Source organism: Anopheles stephensi, chromosome 2 (genome assembly GCF_013141755.1).
Source record: "Anopheles stephensi strain Indian chromosome 2, UCI_ANSTEP_V1.0, whole genome shotgun sequence".
Taxonomy (NCBI): Eukaryota; Metazoa; Arthropoda; class Insecta; order Diptera; family Culicidae; genus Anopheles; species Anopheles stephensi.
The window spans coordinates 51,270,093-51,284,542 of NC_050202.1; the positions used below are offsets into that span (position 1 = coordinate 51,270,093).

The window sequence follows — 14,450 nt, forward strand, 5'->3', positions numbered from 1 at the left end:
AATCGTTGGGGCACCAATACGCATACAGTTTGTTTTGATTTGGTGCCAAACGTCAAATCGCCCTAAACGAACCAGCCTGGTGGAAATAACGCGCGCCCAAACAAAAATCGCGAACCGGTGTAAAATGCCCCAAGAATTGCGTGTTGTTCGTTGTTTTCAGTGTTTAAAATATCAGGTACATATGCTAGAACTATGAGAATTATCTCGTAAAATAGTCGTTCTCATGATTTGCATTCTTTCCCGTAGGTTGATATCGTTAAAAAGGCCAACAAATGGGCGTGCAAGGTTTGTGGCGTCAAACAATCGCTTGCGAGAGAGTTCTTTCGCGGCGCGGGCAAAGATTGCCGAAGCGTGGTGCACCAACTATCGATGCGAAATCAAGCAATGGATCAACAGGAAGAGGAAGTGGTTAAGCTGGTGGTTCAAAACAAAATACGCCTCCCAAAACCACCTGTGAATGTACCAACAACAACAGATGGCCAAAGAGACGGTAGCGAGCCAATACATGGTCCGAGCAAATGGGAATCGTTTCTGACAAAAGAAGCTACAAACGATGATCCGAATGATTGTTTAAGTGCATCGGATTCGTTTGAAAATGTGTCCAGTACAACGTTTGACCGGGAGCGCATTAATTGTCCTGAGATTGGCATGAAGGCAACGGGTGCAAGTGGTTGGAACAAATACCGAACGAACGGGCAAGATTTGCATAGCGATGGTGCACAACTGTTCGCAAACAATGATAGAGAGTCGTCATCAGGGAGAAACTGGGTCGCTCAAGCTAAAAGTTCGATTGGTCAGGCAAGCAAAGCAAAGCAGACCACAATATCCTTCCAAGGGCGAGATAATCGCTGGAGCTGTTCTGCTAGAAATGATTCATTAGAGCTTCCTAGTTTTCATCACAAACCTAATAATAGCAGACGAGCCTTACCAAACACGACGCGAAAGTTCGTTGCTGAAGCTATTGTAGTGCCAAGCCTTTCAACGTCCGTGGCTCCCGGTTCTTCTGCGAGTTCCAAACCACCAGAGATGCCTATCAAGAGAAAACTTACAGCAAATCCTCCGCTGATGAATTTCGGAAAACGAATTGCAACAGATAGTAAGCCTGCACCTACTAATTCTAAGGAGCCATCGAATAATGTCTTTGATAGGAAGCCCAGAACAGATACCGAAACTGCCACCGTATCCTCCTCCAAGTGGGCAAAATATCTCCAGGAAGATGATGAAACGGACGAAAATACAGACAACAATTTCATCATGTTCTGAACAGCACATTAAACCAGCCACTCCTTCTATTCATTCGAAATACAACAAAGCACCATCTATTCTGAAGTAGCTAAAGAATCCAAATGTATACTATCAGACAGATGATAACCGTCGTCACAAACATCCCACCGTACATCACGTACTTATCCTCGACAAGCCGACGTTCGATCATTTTCATCGTTTGATTCGATAGCCCCAGCGTGTTGCCTACGTCCAATATACGCTTGCGTGCTCCCTTTAGCGTTTCCCGCTGCGATCGGAGCCCATCCAAAACGTTCGACCCCGTCCAGATCATTTCGTCCACACCGCGGTGGGCGTTTTGCATCGAATTGTGATGCTGCAGGGAGTAATCGATATCGATCGACGTTTCGCTGTTGGCGGTGAATCGTTTGTTGAGTAGACTTTCCCGCTCCGCCAGTTCCGTTTCGCGACGTTGTTTCTTATCCTGGTACAGCTTTAGTGCGGCCTGCAGATGCCGTATATCGTACTTTAGTTGGTCGACTCGCATTTTTGCATTTTGACGCTGCGCCACGGGCACTTTGAACAGCAGCACGTCCAATCGATCACAGTTGCTGTAAAACGAATGTGTGAGGACGTTTAAACACAGGTGCTCTTGTATGCAATTAAGCAACAACTGGACTCAATTTACCCATTCACTGTTGTAATCTTCATCGCGATATCGTGCTCAATTTCGCTCGAATCAAAACGCGTATCGTTCAGCCGCTGGAAACATTGCTGCGTTTCCTGGATCAGGCTGTTTGTTTGCATGTACAGAGTTTCCATAATTGTGTCCTAGGTTTTATGGTGAACTCACGATCTATCGATACCACTACCCGTACCACTTTTTATCTAGTTAAATTAAATATTTTAATACGAAAAGTATTGCAGCTCAGCACGATCCTGCATATTGCCAGCGGATTCAACCACTAGCTGACACGTAAACGCAAACAAGTCAAACGTCAGTGAGAACTGTCAAACCAATGTTTACGTTTTTTTTGGCAAATGAAGCATCTGTTGAAAATCGGTCAGTTCTGCAAGTTTTTCCCTGGTGCGGTGCAGTAGGAGAAAAGAACAGTTAATAAAAATGGTTTGTGGATAATTGAGACGATTGCAATACGTAAATTGATCTGCGATCAGTGTGTCGAATCCGAATTTCGTGACGGAAGCAACCGAAAACAGCGATTCTAGTCGATGATTGTGTTATCAAAACATCAGCTGATGCATTGTGATGATTCGAAAACGGTGTGATAACAGTTCGAACGGGTACTATATTGGGCGATCTCTTCTAAAATAGCTGGAGCACCAATGAGTGCAAAACAGAGTGCATTTAGTGTGAAAAATTGCCTTTGCGTTCGGTGCTGGTGCATTGCGAAAAAACAACAAATCCTGTAAAGTGTAGTGCCGTGCGTAGGAGAGACATCAGAACGCGATGGCTGTGTCTAAGTTTAGGTGAGTCAGAATTATACTTTGTTTGATTTCGAAAACAGTCTTCCCAATCCATCCATTCTTCCACATTTATCGTTTGCTATGGGTTAATTAATTGAAAATGGAGCAAAGAAGTAGCAGCAAAGCAATAAAAAACTTATCGCGCTACATTGCCATGAACTCTGCTCACTCCCCATAAAACGCACCAACCATGCATGCGGTAGGAGTAATTGTATAATGTGCGCTGGGTGATAAAAAGCAACCAATTTGCACCTTCCGTGTGCCGGTGGGGTTTCTGCTATGAACAATGGGGTTCCCTCTACTACACTACAATGCATAATGCGTCATTATATAAGGTCGTTCAATGCACTTTCCCCTTAGAATTGGGGAGATTTAAATACAATTTGAACGTGCCACCAGCAACCGTGCCCCATGCATGGTTTTTGCCACTGAACCACACGCAGAACAATCGACCTGGCGCTACACAATTGTGTGCGCGCTGTGATGCGTAAAAGTGGCGCCTGAAAGCACCTGAATGGCTGTAGCGTGCCGGCCGGAGAGCTGTTTCCGTAGTGTAGTGGTTATCACGTCTGCTTCACACGCAGAAGGTCCCCGGTTCGAACCCGGGCGGAAACAGAGAGTGCTTTTTTATGTGAAATTCTTTCTCACCTTTACACGAACTCTTTTACTGTATTTTACTTCAGATAAGTTGGCTCAAACCATCTAATCTTTGCGATATTTTACGCCTCCCCAGTGACGTGGACGAGTATGGATTCAAGCGGGAACCGGATTTCGATTACCAGTCGTATGAGAATATTATGTCCAGCTATCTGTCGGTGCTCACCACCCGCAGCATGCGATGGCAGAAGTTTCTCAAGAGTGCGGACATGCTGAAGAACCGTTCCAAATTGAAGCGCTTCGTACGCAAAGGCGTGCCAGGATCGCTCAGGGAGGAGGTGTGGATGAAAACGTCCGGCGCGCAGGAACTGCTGCAACAGCAACCAAATCTCTATCAAACGCTGCTCACATACGAATTTGACCAGGAAATATGTAAGTTGTTGAAGGTGGTATTTCACTGCAGGACACTTTATTGAGCTATCTTTTTTTCATTCATATTTTCCCCAGCGGATCAAATCAAACTCGACCTTCCGCGGACGTTTCCAGACAATATCCATTTCGAACAGTATCAGTTAAGCTTGTACAATGTGCTGATCGCATTTGCCCACCACAATCGCACGGTGGGGTACTGTCAGGGCCTAAACTATATAGCTGGTAAGTATCGATCGTCTGCAATGGATGTACTTCACTCCTATTACAACTCTCTTCCCCTCTGTCTGCTTTTAGGGTTGCTGTTACTGGTGACCAAAAATGAAGTGTCTTCATTCTGGCTGCTAAAAGTGGTGGTCGAAAACATCGTCCCCCTATATCACACCAAAACGATGGATAATCTCATCACCGACATTGAGGTGCTCAGTGAACTGATCCGTCTGCGTGCACCGGACGTTCATCGGCACATCTTCGATCTGGGTAGGTAGATAGGATAAGGAATATAAGACTCCCATGTTACGAATCTATCGCTCATCCGACTTTTCCGCCCGCAGGACTGCCCTGGCCTGTGATAGCAACCAAATGGTTCATCTGCCTGTACGCCGAGGTAGTTCCGACCGAAACCGTGCTCCGGATATGGGACTGTCTGTTTCTCGAGGGCAACAAGATTTTGCTTCGCGTTGGCCTTACGATAGTGGTGCGGCTTCGGCAGGACCTACTAGCGACCGACGATATCTCCACGCTGATCGGGCTGTTTCGTTCGTTGGAAAAATCGCACGTGCTCATGGACTGTCACGAGTTTATGAAGAGCATCTTCAAGGTTCCGGGTAATTTGCGTCGCTCGCAGCTCGACGCTCTGCGCCAACGGTTTTACAGTGAACGGATGGCCAGCAAAGCGAAAGGTTCCTAGGGGTTGGAGAGCTATATTCAGAAGAGATACAGACTGAATATAGTGTAGACCAAAGCTGTGACTGGCAGTCGGTGCTGCCGAGTAATCAAAAACGAACAAAAAGTGGTCGGGAGATGGAAACGATCCTTCCTCTCGACCCGTCAACTATCGAAGGAAGGAAAGTTCCTTTGTTTATTTAATCATCTCGAAAGCTAAGTATACATGCCACCGAGACATACGTACATGATTAAGCTTTAAAATGCAATTGGCAGCTATTTTATATCGCTGTAGCTCATAACGGTCCTGCAACATAATTTTCTACACTTGTTTGGTTCCCACTAATTATTGACCTACTTATTGAATGCATTTAGCCCCAATTGTGCTGCTTTTCGTATCGGTTCAATCGGAACTGTCCGTACCATAATTTTAGTGCTACATTGCATTAGCTTCCTAATCCTAATGTACATTATCAGATACTCAAATTCAAAATGACGAAGTATTTATTAACCCATAACGAACGTTTTAAAATATTGACGTCCCAACTACTGTGGACGCAAATAACCTTTTACACTTTTCAACTTTCGGAGAAAAAAACGCCAAAAACCTAGCATAAATAAGTGCAAACGGTGTAACAACTAAAATCAAACTGCCAGTAGAATAGATCAAACGTTACTCGCTCTAAGCATTATCAATCAGGCGGGACAATAAAAGCGCGGTGCAGCCTATATCGTTTTTTTGTTGTAAGTTAAGGAATTAAATAAAATTTCAAAGCGTTGTGCAATTCTATACAACTTCAGATCATTATTTTGCATGCTTTGATACTTTGGTAGGAGCGCTGCTAAACATGATGACTGGAGGGTTTTGCTGTGTGTAAATACGTATTCTCCTCTTAAACAGAACCACCTTTCATTACACATCATTAAGGCCGGTCTCATGACAATACCGCTAATCATTGTGAAACTTTCAAAAGTTAATTAGATAATGATTAGGCAAATATTGTACCGCAAAGGGAAGCGACGCCGGTTACTCTCGTGTGTAATTATTTTCGCCTCGTCAGATATTCCCCATTCGTACAATGGGAGCGTTCTCCCCCCAAATAGCGATAAAGCTTACCCCTAACTGGCAGGGAAAAAGAACATCCAATGCAACGTTTCATCATTTGCAAAACACGGAAGAAAAGTATTACATTTTTAAGTAGTGTATGTCCACGACTTAAGAAGCGCATGCAAACACAATTAGTCATGCTCAATAATTCAACTTTGAAAAAAAAAGCAAAACCCAGCCAGCTAAACTAACCACAGACAGACGGACAGACAGATAACGACGACTGTCCAACTTCTAACCACCATTTAATTAACCCACTCGAGCACTCGATGATTACGCGGACCGCGTGTTTGGCACGGAAATTTTGCACACGTTTCCCACCCGTACCCGTCACGATTGGGGCATCAGGCTGAAGCAAACGACACGAAGCTACCACCCTGCTAGATAGAGCCGTGTTGCTCCAGCAGAAGAAGCAAAAGAAGCATAAGTTTTGCTTTTTTGGGCACGGCATGTTTTCACTTTTCAATGAACTTTAGTCCCATCATCATCATCGTAAGTCACACGGGAAATGGCGGGCACTACAGAACGCGATGGCGCACGAAGGCGCCCAATGCAGATGGGGAAGGGAAGCGAAAGAGTTATGCTGCCGGCAGTAAGGAAAAACCGTTGACTCATTCCTGATGAATTTATGTAATGGGGCAGCAACTTTTGGGAGGATGACGCTCGCTATGAAGAAAGTGGCATCATCTTTTGGTAAGGCAAAGGCAAACACTTAGTAGTGTACATCGTATTGGGCGAAGGTGACACGCAAAACAAACTCTGCAGGGAAATTTAACAAATGCACAAAAGGTCGGATTGCAAAGAAGAGGCAGCGTGTTCTTATGTCAAACATTAAAACAGTCCTGTAAAGAATTCTTGCTTTATGTGGCGGATGGCAAAGTTTTATTTCATCTGAAATTTAGGTGAGCCAAACTTGCGTTAAATGCTTGAAGATGCAGTAATGATGGGTTTAACGGTGAGTCATCGTACAAGGGCTTTATTTTTAAAAAAATGTCACGCTTGAAGGGATCTCGGCGTTAAAGTATCATCTACCAAGAAATCACGTAGTCGAAGAAGGTTCGTCGTCCAATCCTCAACTACCAAAGGACCTCATCGAAGGGTTTTCGTATACCTGGTCACCTCGTTGCCTGACTTTTCTATCAAAAGAACAAAAATACCTCTTCCATCAAGACACCTTGTTGTCTAAACCTTATCTAACAAAGAACCTCGCTATAAAGGAATCTTCCAATGGACCTGGTAGTAGAAAAGCAAAAGGCTTGCAAGGGTCATCCTGATTGAAAGGTGCCTCATCTACTATCTCCTTATCTGCTTATCTTCCAAACGAGCCACTTGAAGTGAACTCATGGTTCAAAGGGCTTTTTGTTCCAAGAGGTCAGGGCTTCTAAGCATCATCTGTAAAGAATCCCTGTAGCCGAAAAGACATCGTCGTCTAATCTTCAACTTCCAAAAGATCTCATCGTCTGAAGGGCGTCGTCCATCAAACAATTTAATAATTTATGCATCTATCAAGAAAACCAGCCCTCGTAGTCGATTTGTAAACCGTTTGTAAAAACTTGTCATAGTCGAAAGACGCAACAACTACCTATTAAGTAAATTTGGAGTTGCAGTTGTCCCCTTGTTGTCCAAACATCATATGGAAAGAAACCCCGTTATAAAAGTTCGTCGTTCGATCCTCAACTATCAGCAGACCTAGTCTGAGCTGCCTGAAGCAATCCTCGTGTATCAAGAGAAGAGAGCACTTCATCTTCCAAAGGACCTCGTGATTCAATTGTTCCAAGAGCTCTCGTAGTTGATGATGAATTCAACCAAAGTAAGGTTGTCATCATCTTCCAAGGATCCTCCAAGTCCTATGATGAAAGCTTCATCTGAAAGAAGTCCTCCTAGTCAAAGACGTATAATAGTACATTGGATCTCGTAATCCTCTATGAGCCGTCGTGGTCGAAATGCTTTCGTGATGCAAGGAATCTAATCTATCAAGAGACCTTGTCGTCGAAAGGTGCTTTATCGTCTAGACGGCCTCCTTTATCCTCTAGACGGAACCAGTAAGATCATAGGAGTCATGATCAGGCTATTTATGCCACAGGCCTCAACAAATCTGGAACGATTGGCTTGCTACAATCATTAAATATTCAAATCCAAGCCATTCTTAGGCATCTCAATGTTCTGTATAGGAACAACGGCTGATTCGAACAAGCTAACATATGTTGGTCTCATTGCAGAGGATTTTGGAAACGGTATCCGTCCCGTAGGAAAGCTTAACAGTTTACATGAAATTCATTGGCCAAGCTACATTGTTCCCCTTAATTTTTAAACTACCATTGCATATCTGCTCCGCAGAGCCAGTCGCTCCCAAGGTGCCCATTAACGGTTATCAAACCGCCCCGCAGAATCACGCTTCACACATGAGTTCTGCACACATAGGTTTGTGCGACACTAATGATGCATATGCTTGCATAAAACTGACCTTTTTCATCGCGAAGCTGTAGAAACAAAAGATCCGCCAAAAGTCTCGAATGAGATTAGAGTCAGACTTCCCTAAAGACCAACACAAAAATAAGCAGGTCAAGTTTGATTTAGTAACACAAAGAAATGGACGCGCCTCGGGACAGAGAAAAAGTGACCCGTACAATTGAGCCCACATTGCGGCCCAATGTTTCTTGACGCTCGGCGAGACCAAACACGGCCAATTGGCTGCCATTTGCCCCCTCGTCCATCCCGTCCGCACCCAAATGGGCAATGTTTAATGAACGCAACGGTAGCTAATTTCTCAAAAGCCAGGCAGCCCCACGAGGGTACCATTTGGTGCAGCTGTCGGTCAAATATTGCACGGGGGCGTTTGTTATAATGGTTGAAACAATCGTGTCACATCGTTTATTCATATGTTCCACATTTCATACTGGCAACATTGCACATGTGGGCACAAAAAGGGTGAGTGATACAGTTTTAGCGTATTTTGTCTACACAAAGCGGGTTTGCGTGTAGATTGCGTACGCTCAAAAGGATCAGTCGCCGGATCGTTCTCGCTCGGTTTGGTTGGGTAGATAATGGTTTATTTAGTATGTTTAAGCCGGCACGGTGGAATGGGCATGTCATTGAGTTTGCTGAAATGTAGGTCAAATAGATTGCAATGGTGGCGAGCAGCTGCACAAATGTTTTGTTGTTTTTTCATTGAGAAAGAAATGAGATGAGAACAGTTTTTATTAAAAGTTTAGAATTCTTAAGTAAAAGTACTTTAAGTGACCAGAGTACTGAACAGTGCTTCAGGATTGCTCTGACTAGTGAGCAGAAGGACGACGTCTCTAAGGCGTGAGTATTCCGAGAAGTCGTGAAGCAAATCCAGGGCCAACTCCGCGTTCTTGAAGGTCCATCCAGATATCCTAGCCTTTGATGACAGGGGCTTGATCTACATGCTACTGGTGGTGAACGTTGGGTTTAATTATAGGAGCGTACGAGAAAACATCGTTATGTTTAACGAGGACGAGCGGCTAATAGCTCATAGGAACGGTTTTTTGATGACTAAAGACTTAGGAGCACGGGTGCTGGCTGCCAACCGGTCATACTACAGCCTGAGGAAACTTCTCCACTCTAAATACCTGTCGCGACGGACGAAGCTGGGACTGTACAGAACGTTTATAGTCCCAGTACTCACATACGCCTCTGAGACATGGACTCTGTCCAAGACTGACGAAGCCCTCTTAGCCGCGTTCGAGAGGAAGATGCTCAGAAGGATTTTTGGCCCCGTATGTGTGGAAGGACAATGGAGGAGCCGCTACAACGACGAGCTCTACGAGCTGTACGATGATCTCACTATCGTACAGCGCATTAGACTCGCCAGGCTCCGGTGGGCTGGTCACGTCATGAGAATGACACCGGACGACCCATCCCGTAAAGTCCTTTTAGGCCGTCCACAAGGACAGAGGAGGCGTGGTAGGCCCAAATTGAGATGGAGTGATGGCGTTGATGCGTCCGCCAGAACGGCCGGGATAACGGATTGGCAGACGACGGCGCTGAACCGTGAGCGGTATCGAGGATTGTTGCAGCAGGCCAAGACCGCAAAGCGGTTGTAGCGCCTGATAAGTAAGTAAGTAAAGACTTAGGAACATATTCAATAAAGCTTAGATACGATGGCCAATAGTTTAGAGGATATAGTCGGAACAATGTCGTATAGTCTGCATTTAGCTCCAATGCGTGTTCGGCCTCTATGATGTCCGTCGATTAGCACTTTGCCTAACGTAAGGAGTTGCAAAAGGCAGGCAAAAACATTTTTTTGTTCATGAAAATAATAGATTAAGTATATATCTTTAAGTCGACCAGTTTTGAAAACCGACAGAGGTTCTCGCTAATCGCTAATAGTCCAGCTCAGTCATTGACCAATATTGAATCCAATATTATTTATCTTGGTCTTGCAGCTTTGACATGCCTCAATATACATCTCATTTTGGGACTACCAAGCCTTCTCTGTCCATAAGGAAGGCATGAAAAAACTTTATGAGCCTGGTTGTTCGGCACCGTTTTCATGGCATGACCAGCCGACAGAAGACTCGCGTCTTATTCGCTGCATGACCGTGAGATCATCGCACAGAACTAAGAACTCTTCATTCTAATAACTCTTCCATTGCTCTTCCACACATTCCACAGGAGTCTGATATCCACCAGAGCATATTGTTCTTTCAGAATGAAGAATTCATCAGTTTTGGATAGGGTCGTTGTATCAGTGGCGTATATGAACACTAGGTAGGGTTCTATACAGTACCAGCTTTTTCCTTCGCGACTGGAGCTTTGGATGGAGAAGTTTTCTCTAGCTGCTAATCGGTCGTATTAACAGCCAGCACGTTAATATCTATGCTGCTGTCGGTGAAGCTTTGGACGACTTCTCGGGCTCGAATAACTCTCTCAAAGTCAGTCTTTTAATTTTCATATGCAACTTAAAACCTTCTCGGAAGTTAAAACCGATTAAAATAAATTACAATTTAACAGTTTTTCCTAGCTTTTGTTGCTTTTAATACTCTGTAGATAATTTTAATCGTGCGGCTTTCACTATTTGCACCAAGTACTGGGCGCCTCCATCGTTGTACTGATTTAAATAAATTGTAGTTATCAAGCTAATAAAAGTCTTATATAGTCGCGCGGTTTATCAATCGCAATCGAGTAAACAATTAGCCCACAAAAGTACTAATTGAATGCATTTTAAAAAGGGCTTTCCTTATCGGATATATCATTAATAAATGTCAATGTTAGCGTACGCTCCGATAAGCGTGTGCTTTCCAATCACATCACACACACACACACACACACACACACACACACACACACAAACATTTCAACCACAGACACAGGGTTGGAATTTCGTGTTGTTGGTTCTTTTTTTGTCTCTCTCCTCTACAATTTATCACCCAGCTACAATAGCTCCCGAATGAATAACGCAGCAAATCTCTTTTATTCCCCCGGCGTGTGTTTATTTGCGACATTCCAACCGGTCCTTCCGACCTCACCGCGCTACCCACAAATCGGCTTATCGTGTTTTCCTGAAATGTTTCATTTTTCATGCCATATCGTTCAACCCCTCATCAGTCCCTCCCTGCTGCAGGAGGAAAACTTCCGGCAGTTTACCGGTGTCGTGGGAATTGGTGAAATTTTTGTTCCCCTCCAGCAAGCGGATACGTCTTGCAAATAGCAGCGTACCCGAATGTCGATTTACAGTGTCGGGTGGGTGAACGGGCGGCTCGCAGCAAACGTTGAGCATTATTAAATTTTACACATTTTATGAAATTCTTCCGAGCGCCATAGCGTCCTGATGCTAGCTAGCACACTAGGGGGGAAAGCCTTTTCTTCGAATCGGGCACCCGCTAGACATATCATCATTGACATCAGAGCAGGCGAGACAATTGCATCGTTGCGCATTGCAATACGACGTACCCTTGGCGTTAACCTTCGGCCGAGCGCATTCTTGCATTTGCGTGAATTAACATTAAAAGCAGCTCGCATCTCTCCACTCATCATCCGTACCAAATGCAAATATGCATCTGTACGCGTATGAATACATCATGCTATCCTTTTCCCTATCCCGCACGGTAGATTAGCTGTGGTAGATTAAAATCAAAGAAAAATATCACACTTTTTCCACCGCCTTGAAGGATAGGACAGAACGGAGGAGAAGAGCAGGCCGGGCAGAATTACCATTAAGTTGTAACCGGTAAAACTCGGTTACAGTTTAAATGAGTGTCAGCTCACGGTAACGTCGGTGGATGCGGTAATGAGATAAGATGCAAATGCATTTTTGCATTTCCGTTGCACTATCTTCAAGGGGTTGGAAGTGTCAAGGGGGGCCAATCGGTACACTGTCTCGCTTATGAAAGCTGGTAAATTACATAAAAGTTAGACCTTCTTTATTAAACCCATTTTTGAAGTGGTTAAATTACTCAAATATTTGTGACCATTTGCCAAAGCTGCGATCGATTTGCATTACTTATGTACTTTTAGTTATGCCCATTTTAATGAATATATTTAGTGGGAGGGTTTGAAAGACTTTGTAGCATGATTCGTGACGATGGATTTACTTTTTGGCTCATAGCAGGCCAAGCCCTAGATACTCTAGAACATTCGACTTGGGGGCCTATGAACAGCACCGGACTCCATGCAATCCGCTTTGAAAAGAAATGTTGAAACTATCGACGGCTAGGAAGAATTTCAGCTGTACTACAACACGAGTATACATTTATAAAAATGTATTGAGAAATTTACCCATAAAAGTATAATATCTCGATACAAATAAGGTTAAACTTAACTATCATTTAATCTTCTTGTTATGGTTGATAAGACTTTGGGGCGGTTGAAAGCAGACTCCAAATAGCATCCAGTCATTGCATTGCAAGATACACGTGGTTCACGAAGACACTATTTTGTGGGGTTGAACAGCCAACAAACGATGAATCTCCTGGTCGATGATGCAAGGAGGTCGATGATTATATGTTAACTGCCGGTGATTGTTTCGCGCGGAAGTGATGACGCGGAAGATGTTGCACAAACCATCAACGAAATTCATCTCTTTTCAATGCTTCCCTATCCCAACAAATATTTCAACCGTATGTCCATCAGTGCGTTTCCCCTTGTTTAATTACTGCCGGCCTCTCCTTTTGACTTTCACGGACATAATTTATCATACCACTGCTGTATGAGTCTGTATCGTTCGCTCGTTAACAGTCCGATACCCTAGATACTGTGGGTGGCAATAATTTCATCTAATTTTTCCATCTCTCCATCTTCAAAACCTCCCTCACCCTTGAAGGCCGCAGCACTCGGTAATACCCGAGCATAGCAGCTTAATGTGCACGCACACACACACTACCACAAAAAAACACCACTACACAATAGCAAAAGGATACGATAAATGGCACATAATAAGATTGATTGTGGCAATTGTTTCTAAAGTAACGAAGGAACCGGTTTTACGCGTACCGAGGACAGTGGCGCAACCAATGGACGCGAATGCAAAAAGGTTGGAAAATATTAATCCCAACCGTGTGGGGAAAGTACAGCGAACAAGCGGAACAGCTTTGTACCGTTTCGAGATCATCAATCAGCATTATGTGCTACTTGCGAAAGCCGAGAGTGCCATGTGCGACCGTAAATTCAGCGCAACGGCGCGAACGATTGGGGGCTAAGCACTGGCCAATCGGTAACCCGAGGTTGCACGTTCGAGTGTTCCTGTCTTGGAGTACAGGTTCTAGTGTATCAATGCTGTATGTCCAGCTGGTGCGATCAGGTTGGGATGGTTTCGAGTCCAGCTGGGGGATAAATGATGGGAGGACATTTTTTTGTTTGTGGCAGTCAGTGGTTGGGATAGCATGTTATAACATCCGCTCAATAAAATAATCAACTGGCCACTGGTAATTAATATGCATTCCGGGGACAAGTTATTGAGCCTGTAAATGTATTTAAGGGTATTCGATGCCACATTTGATAGCCTAGAGGTTGGATGACCTCTGTCAGGATATCTGCTCCACCAGCTCAGCTAGCTCTTGGTCTATAGGCTCTGTCCTCACACACAGAATGTGAAAAATTGGTGCGAATGGCCTCTGAAAAATTGGGGTTTGTACATAGAAGTCTCGGACTTGCGGACGTATTAGTTGGCTCCTATCAATTGTCTTTTGGATAGCTGCAGGAGATAGTAGGCACAATTTCCCTGGACTTCAGTTATCGGTTATAATTTTTTTTTTCTGATGTTACGATCACACCAAGGTACCTCCTTGAGATGGCCGCCGTCTATTGATACTCTGCTTCCGAGGTGGGTCCTATCACAGTCAGAGCCTCCGGTAACCAGTTACTTTATCGTCATCGCACTATTCCTTAATCCAATTCTAATGGCTTCTAGTTTCAGCCGAGTTTACGCCACGTGCATAGCCATAAATGCTATAAAATTGGAAAGATCGGATGAAAATCGTGCCCAGAATGTCGAAGCTCTTGCTTCGCACAAAAACTTCCGCGACAATTTTGAATAACTTAAGGCCCATATTGAAGGACCACCTTTCGATCACCATTCGCTTGTTTGGTCTCGGTATCTAATTCCGCGTTGCAACATTTAACGATCTTACTTGGCGTTGTGACAGATAGCGATCTAATGTTGTGGAACTTATGAGATTCCCCCAACTGAGATGGCCATTTTGGCTGTTCGACCGAGTCTTCAAAGCTACTTTTCTTATCTGCTAGCTTCTCAGTCATTTGT

At 44.2% G+C, this 14,450-nt stretch overlaps 3 protein-coding genes and 1 non-coding gene across 4 annotated transcripts; 3 read left to right on the forward strand and 1 right to left on the reverse strand.

Annotated features, from left to right (window-relative positions):
- The first annotated feature begins 37 nt into the window (after positions 1-37).
- LOC118502609 (MRN complex-interacting protein) lies at positions 38-1,276 on the forward strand. The gene is made up of 2 exons (XM_036034976.1): positions 38-175; positions 247-1,276. Exons 1-2 carry the CDS (start codon positions 125-127, stop codon positions 1,261-1,263), a joined length of 1,068 nt encoding a protein of 355 aa, XP_035890869.1. The 5' UTR covers positions 38-124; the 3' UTR covers positions 1,264-1,276.
- LOC118502611 (probable Golgi SNAP receptor complex member 2) lies at positions 1,258-2,218 on the reverse strand. The gene is made up of 2 exons (XM_036034978.1): positions 1,913-2,218; positions 1,258-1,835 (listed from the first exon to the last, which is right to left on the reverse strand). Exons 1-2 carry the CDS (start codon positions 2,044-2,046, stop codon positions 1,334-1,336), a joined length of 636 nt encoding a protein of 211 aa, XP_035890871.1. The 5' UTR covers positions 2,047-2,218; the 3' UTR covers positions 1,258-1,333.
- A 32-nt stretch (positions 2,219-2,250) lies between these two features.
- On the forward strand, positions 2,251-5,420 carry LOC118502610 (growth hormone-regulated TBC protein 1-A). Its single transcript, XM_036034977.1, has 5 exons — positions 2,251-2,712; positions 3,443-3,738; positions 3,814-3,960; positions 4,033-4,215; positions 4,290-5,420. Exons 1-5 carry the CDS (start codon positions 2,693-2,695, stop codon positions 4,643-4,645), a joined length of 1,002 nt encoding a protein of 333 aa, XP_035890870.1. The 5' UTR covers positions 2,251-2,692; the 3' UTR covers positions 4,646-5,420.
- Trnav-cac lies at positions 3,252-3,324 on the forward strand. The gene has a single exon. It is a non-coding gene; the product is annotated as a tRNA-Val (tRNA).
- Positions 5,421-14,450: the final 9,030 nt, after the last annotated feature.

Coding starts and splice junctions, on each gene's coding strand:
- LOC118502609 (XM_036034976.1), top strand. CDS start 125: ATGCCCCAAGAATTGCGTGTTGTTCGTTGTTTTCAGTGTTTAAAATAT. Junction 176..246: donor TTCAGTGTTTAAAATATCAG/GTACATATGCTA, acceptor TCTTTCCCGTAG/GTTGATATCGTTAAAAAGGC.
- LOC118502611 (XM_036034978.1), bottom strand. CDS start 2,046: ATGGAAACTCTGTACATGCAAACAAACAGCCTGATCCAGGAAACGCAG. Junction 1,836..1,912: donor AAGATTACAACAGTGAATGG/GTAAATTGAGTC, acceptor TTCGTTTTACAG/CAACTGTGATCGATTGGACG.
- LOC118502610 (XM_036034977.1), top strand. CDS start 2,693: ATGGCTGTGTCTAAGTTTAG. Junction 2,713..3,442: donor ATGGCTGTGTCTAAGTTTAG/GTGAGTCAGAAT, acceptor ACGCCTCCCCAG/TGACGTGGACGAGTATGGAT. Junction 3,961..4,032: donor GGGCCTAAACTATATAGCTG/GTAAGTATCGAT, acceptor GTCTGCTTTTAG/GGTTGCTGTTACTGGTGACC.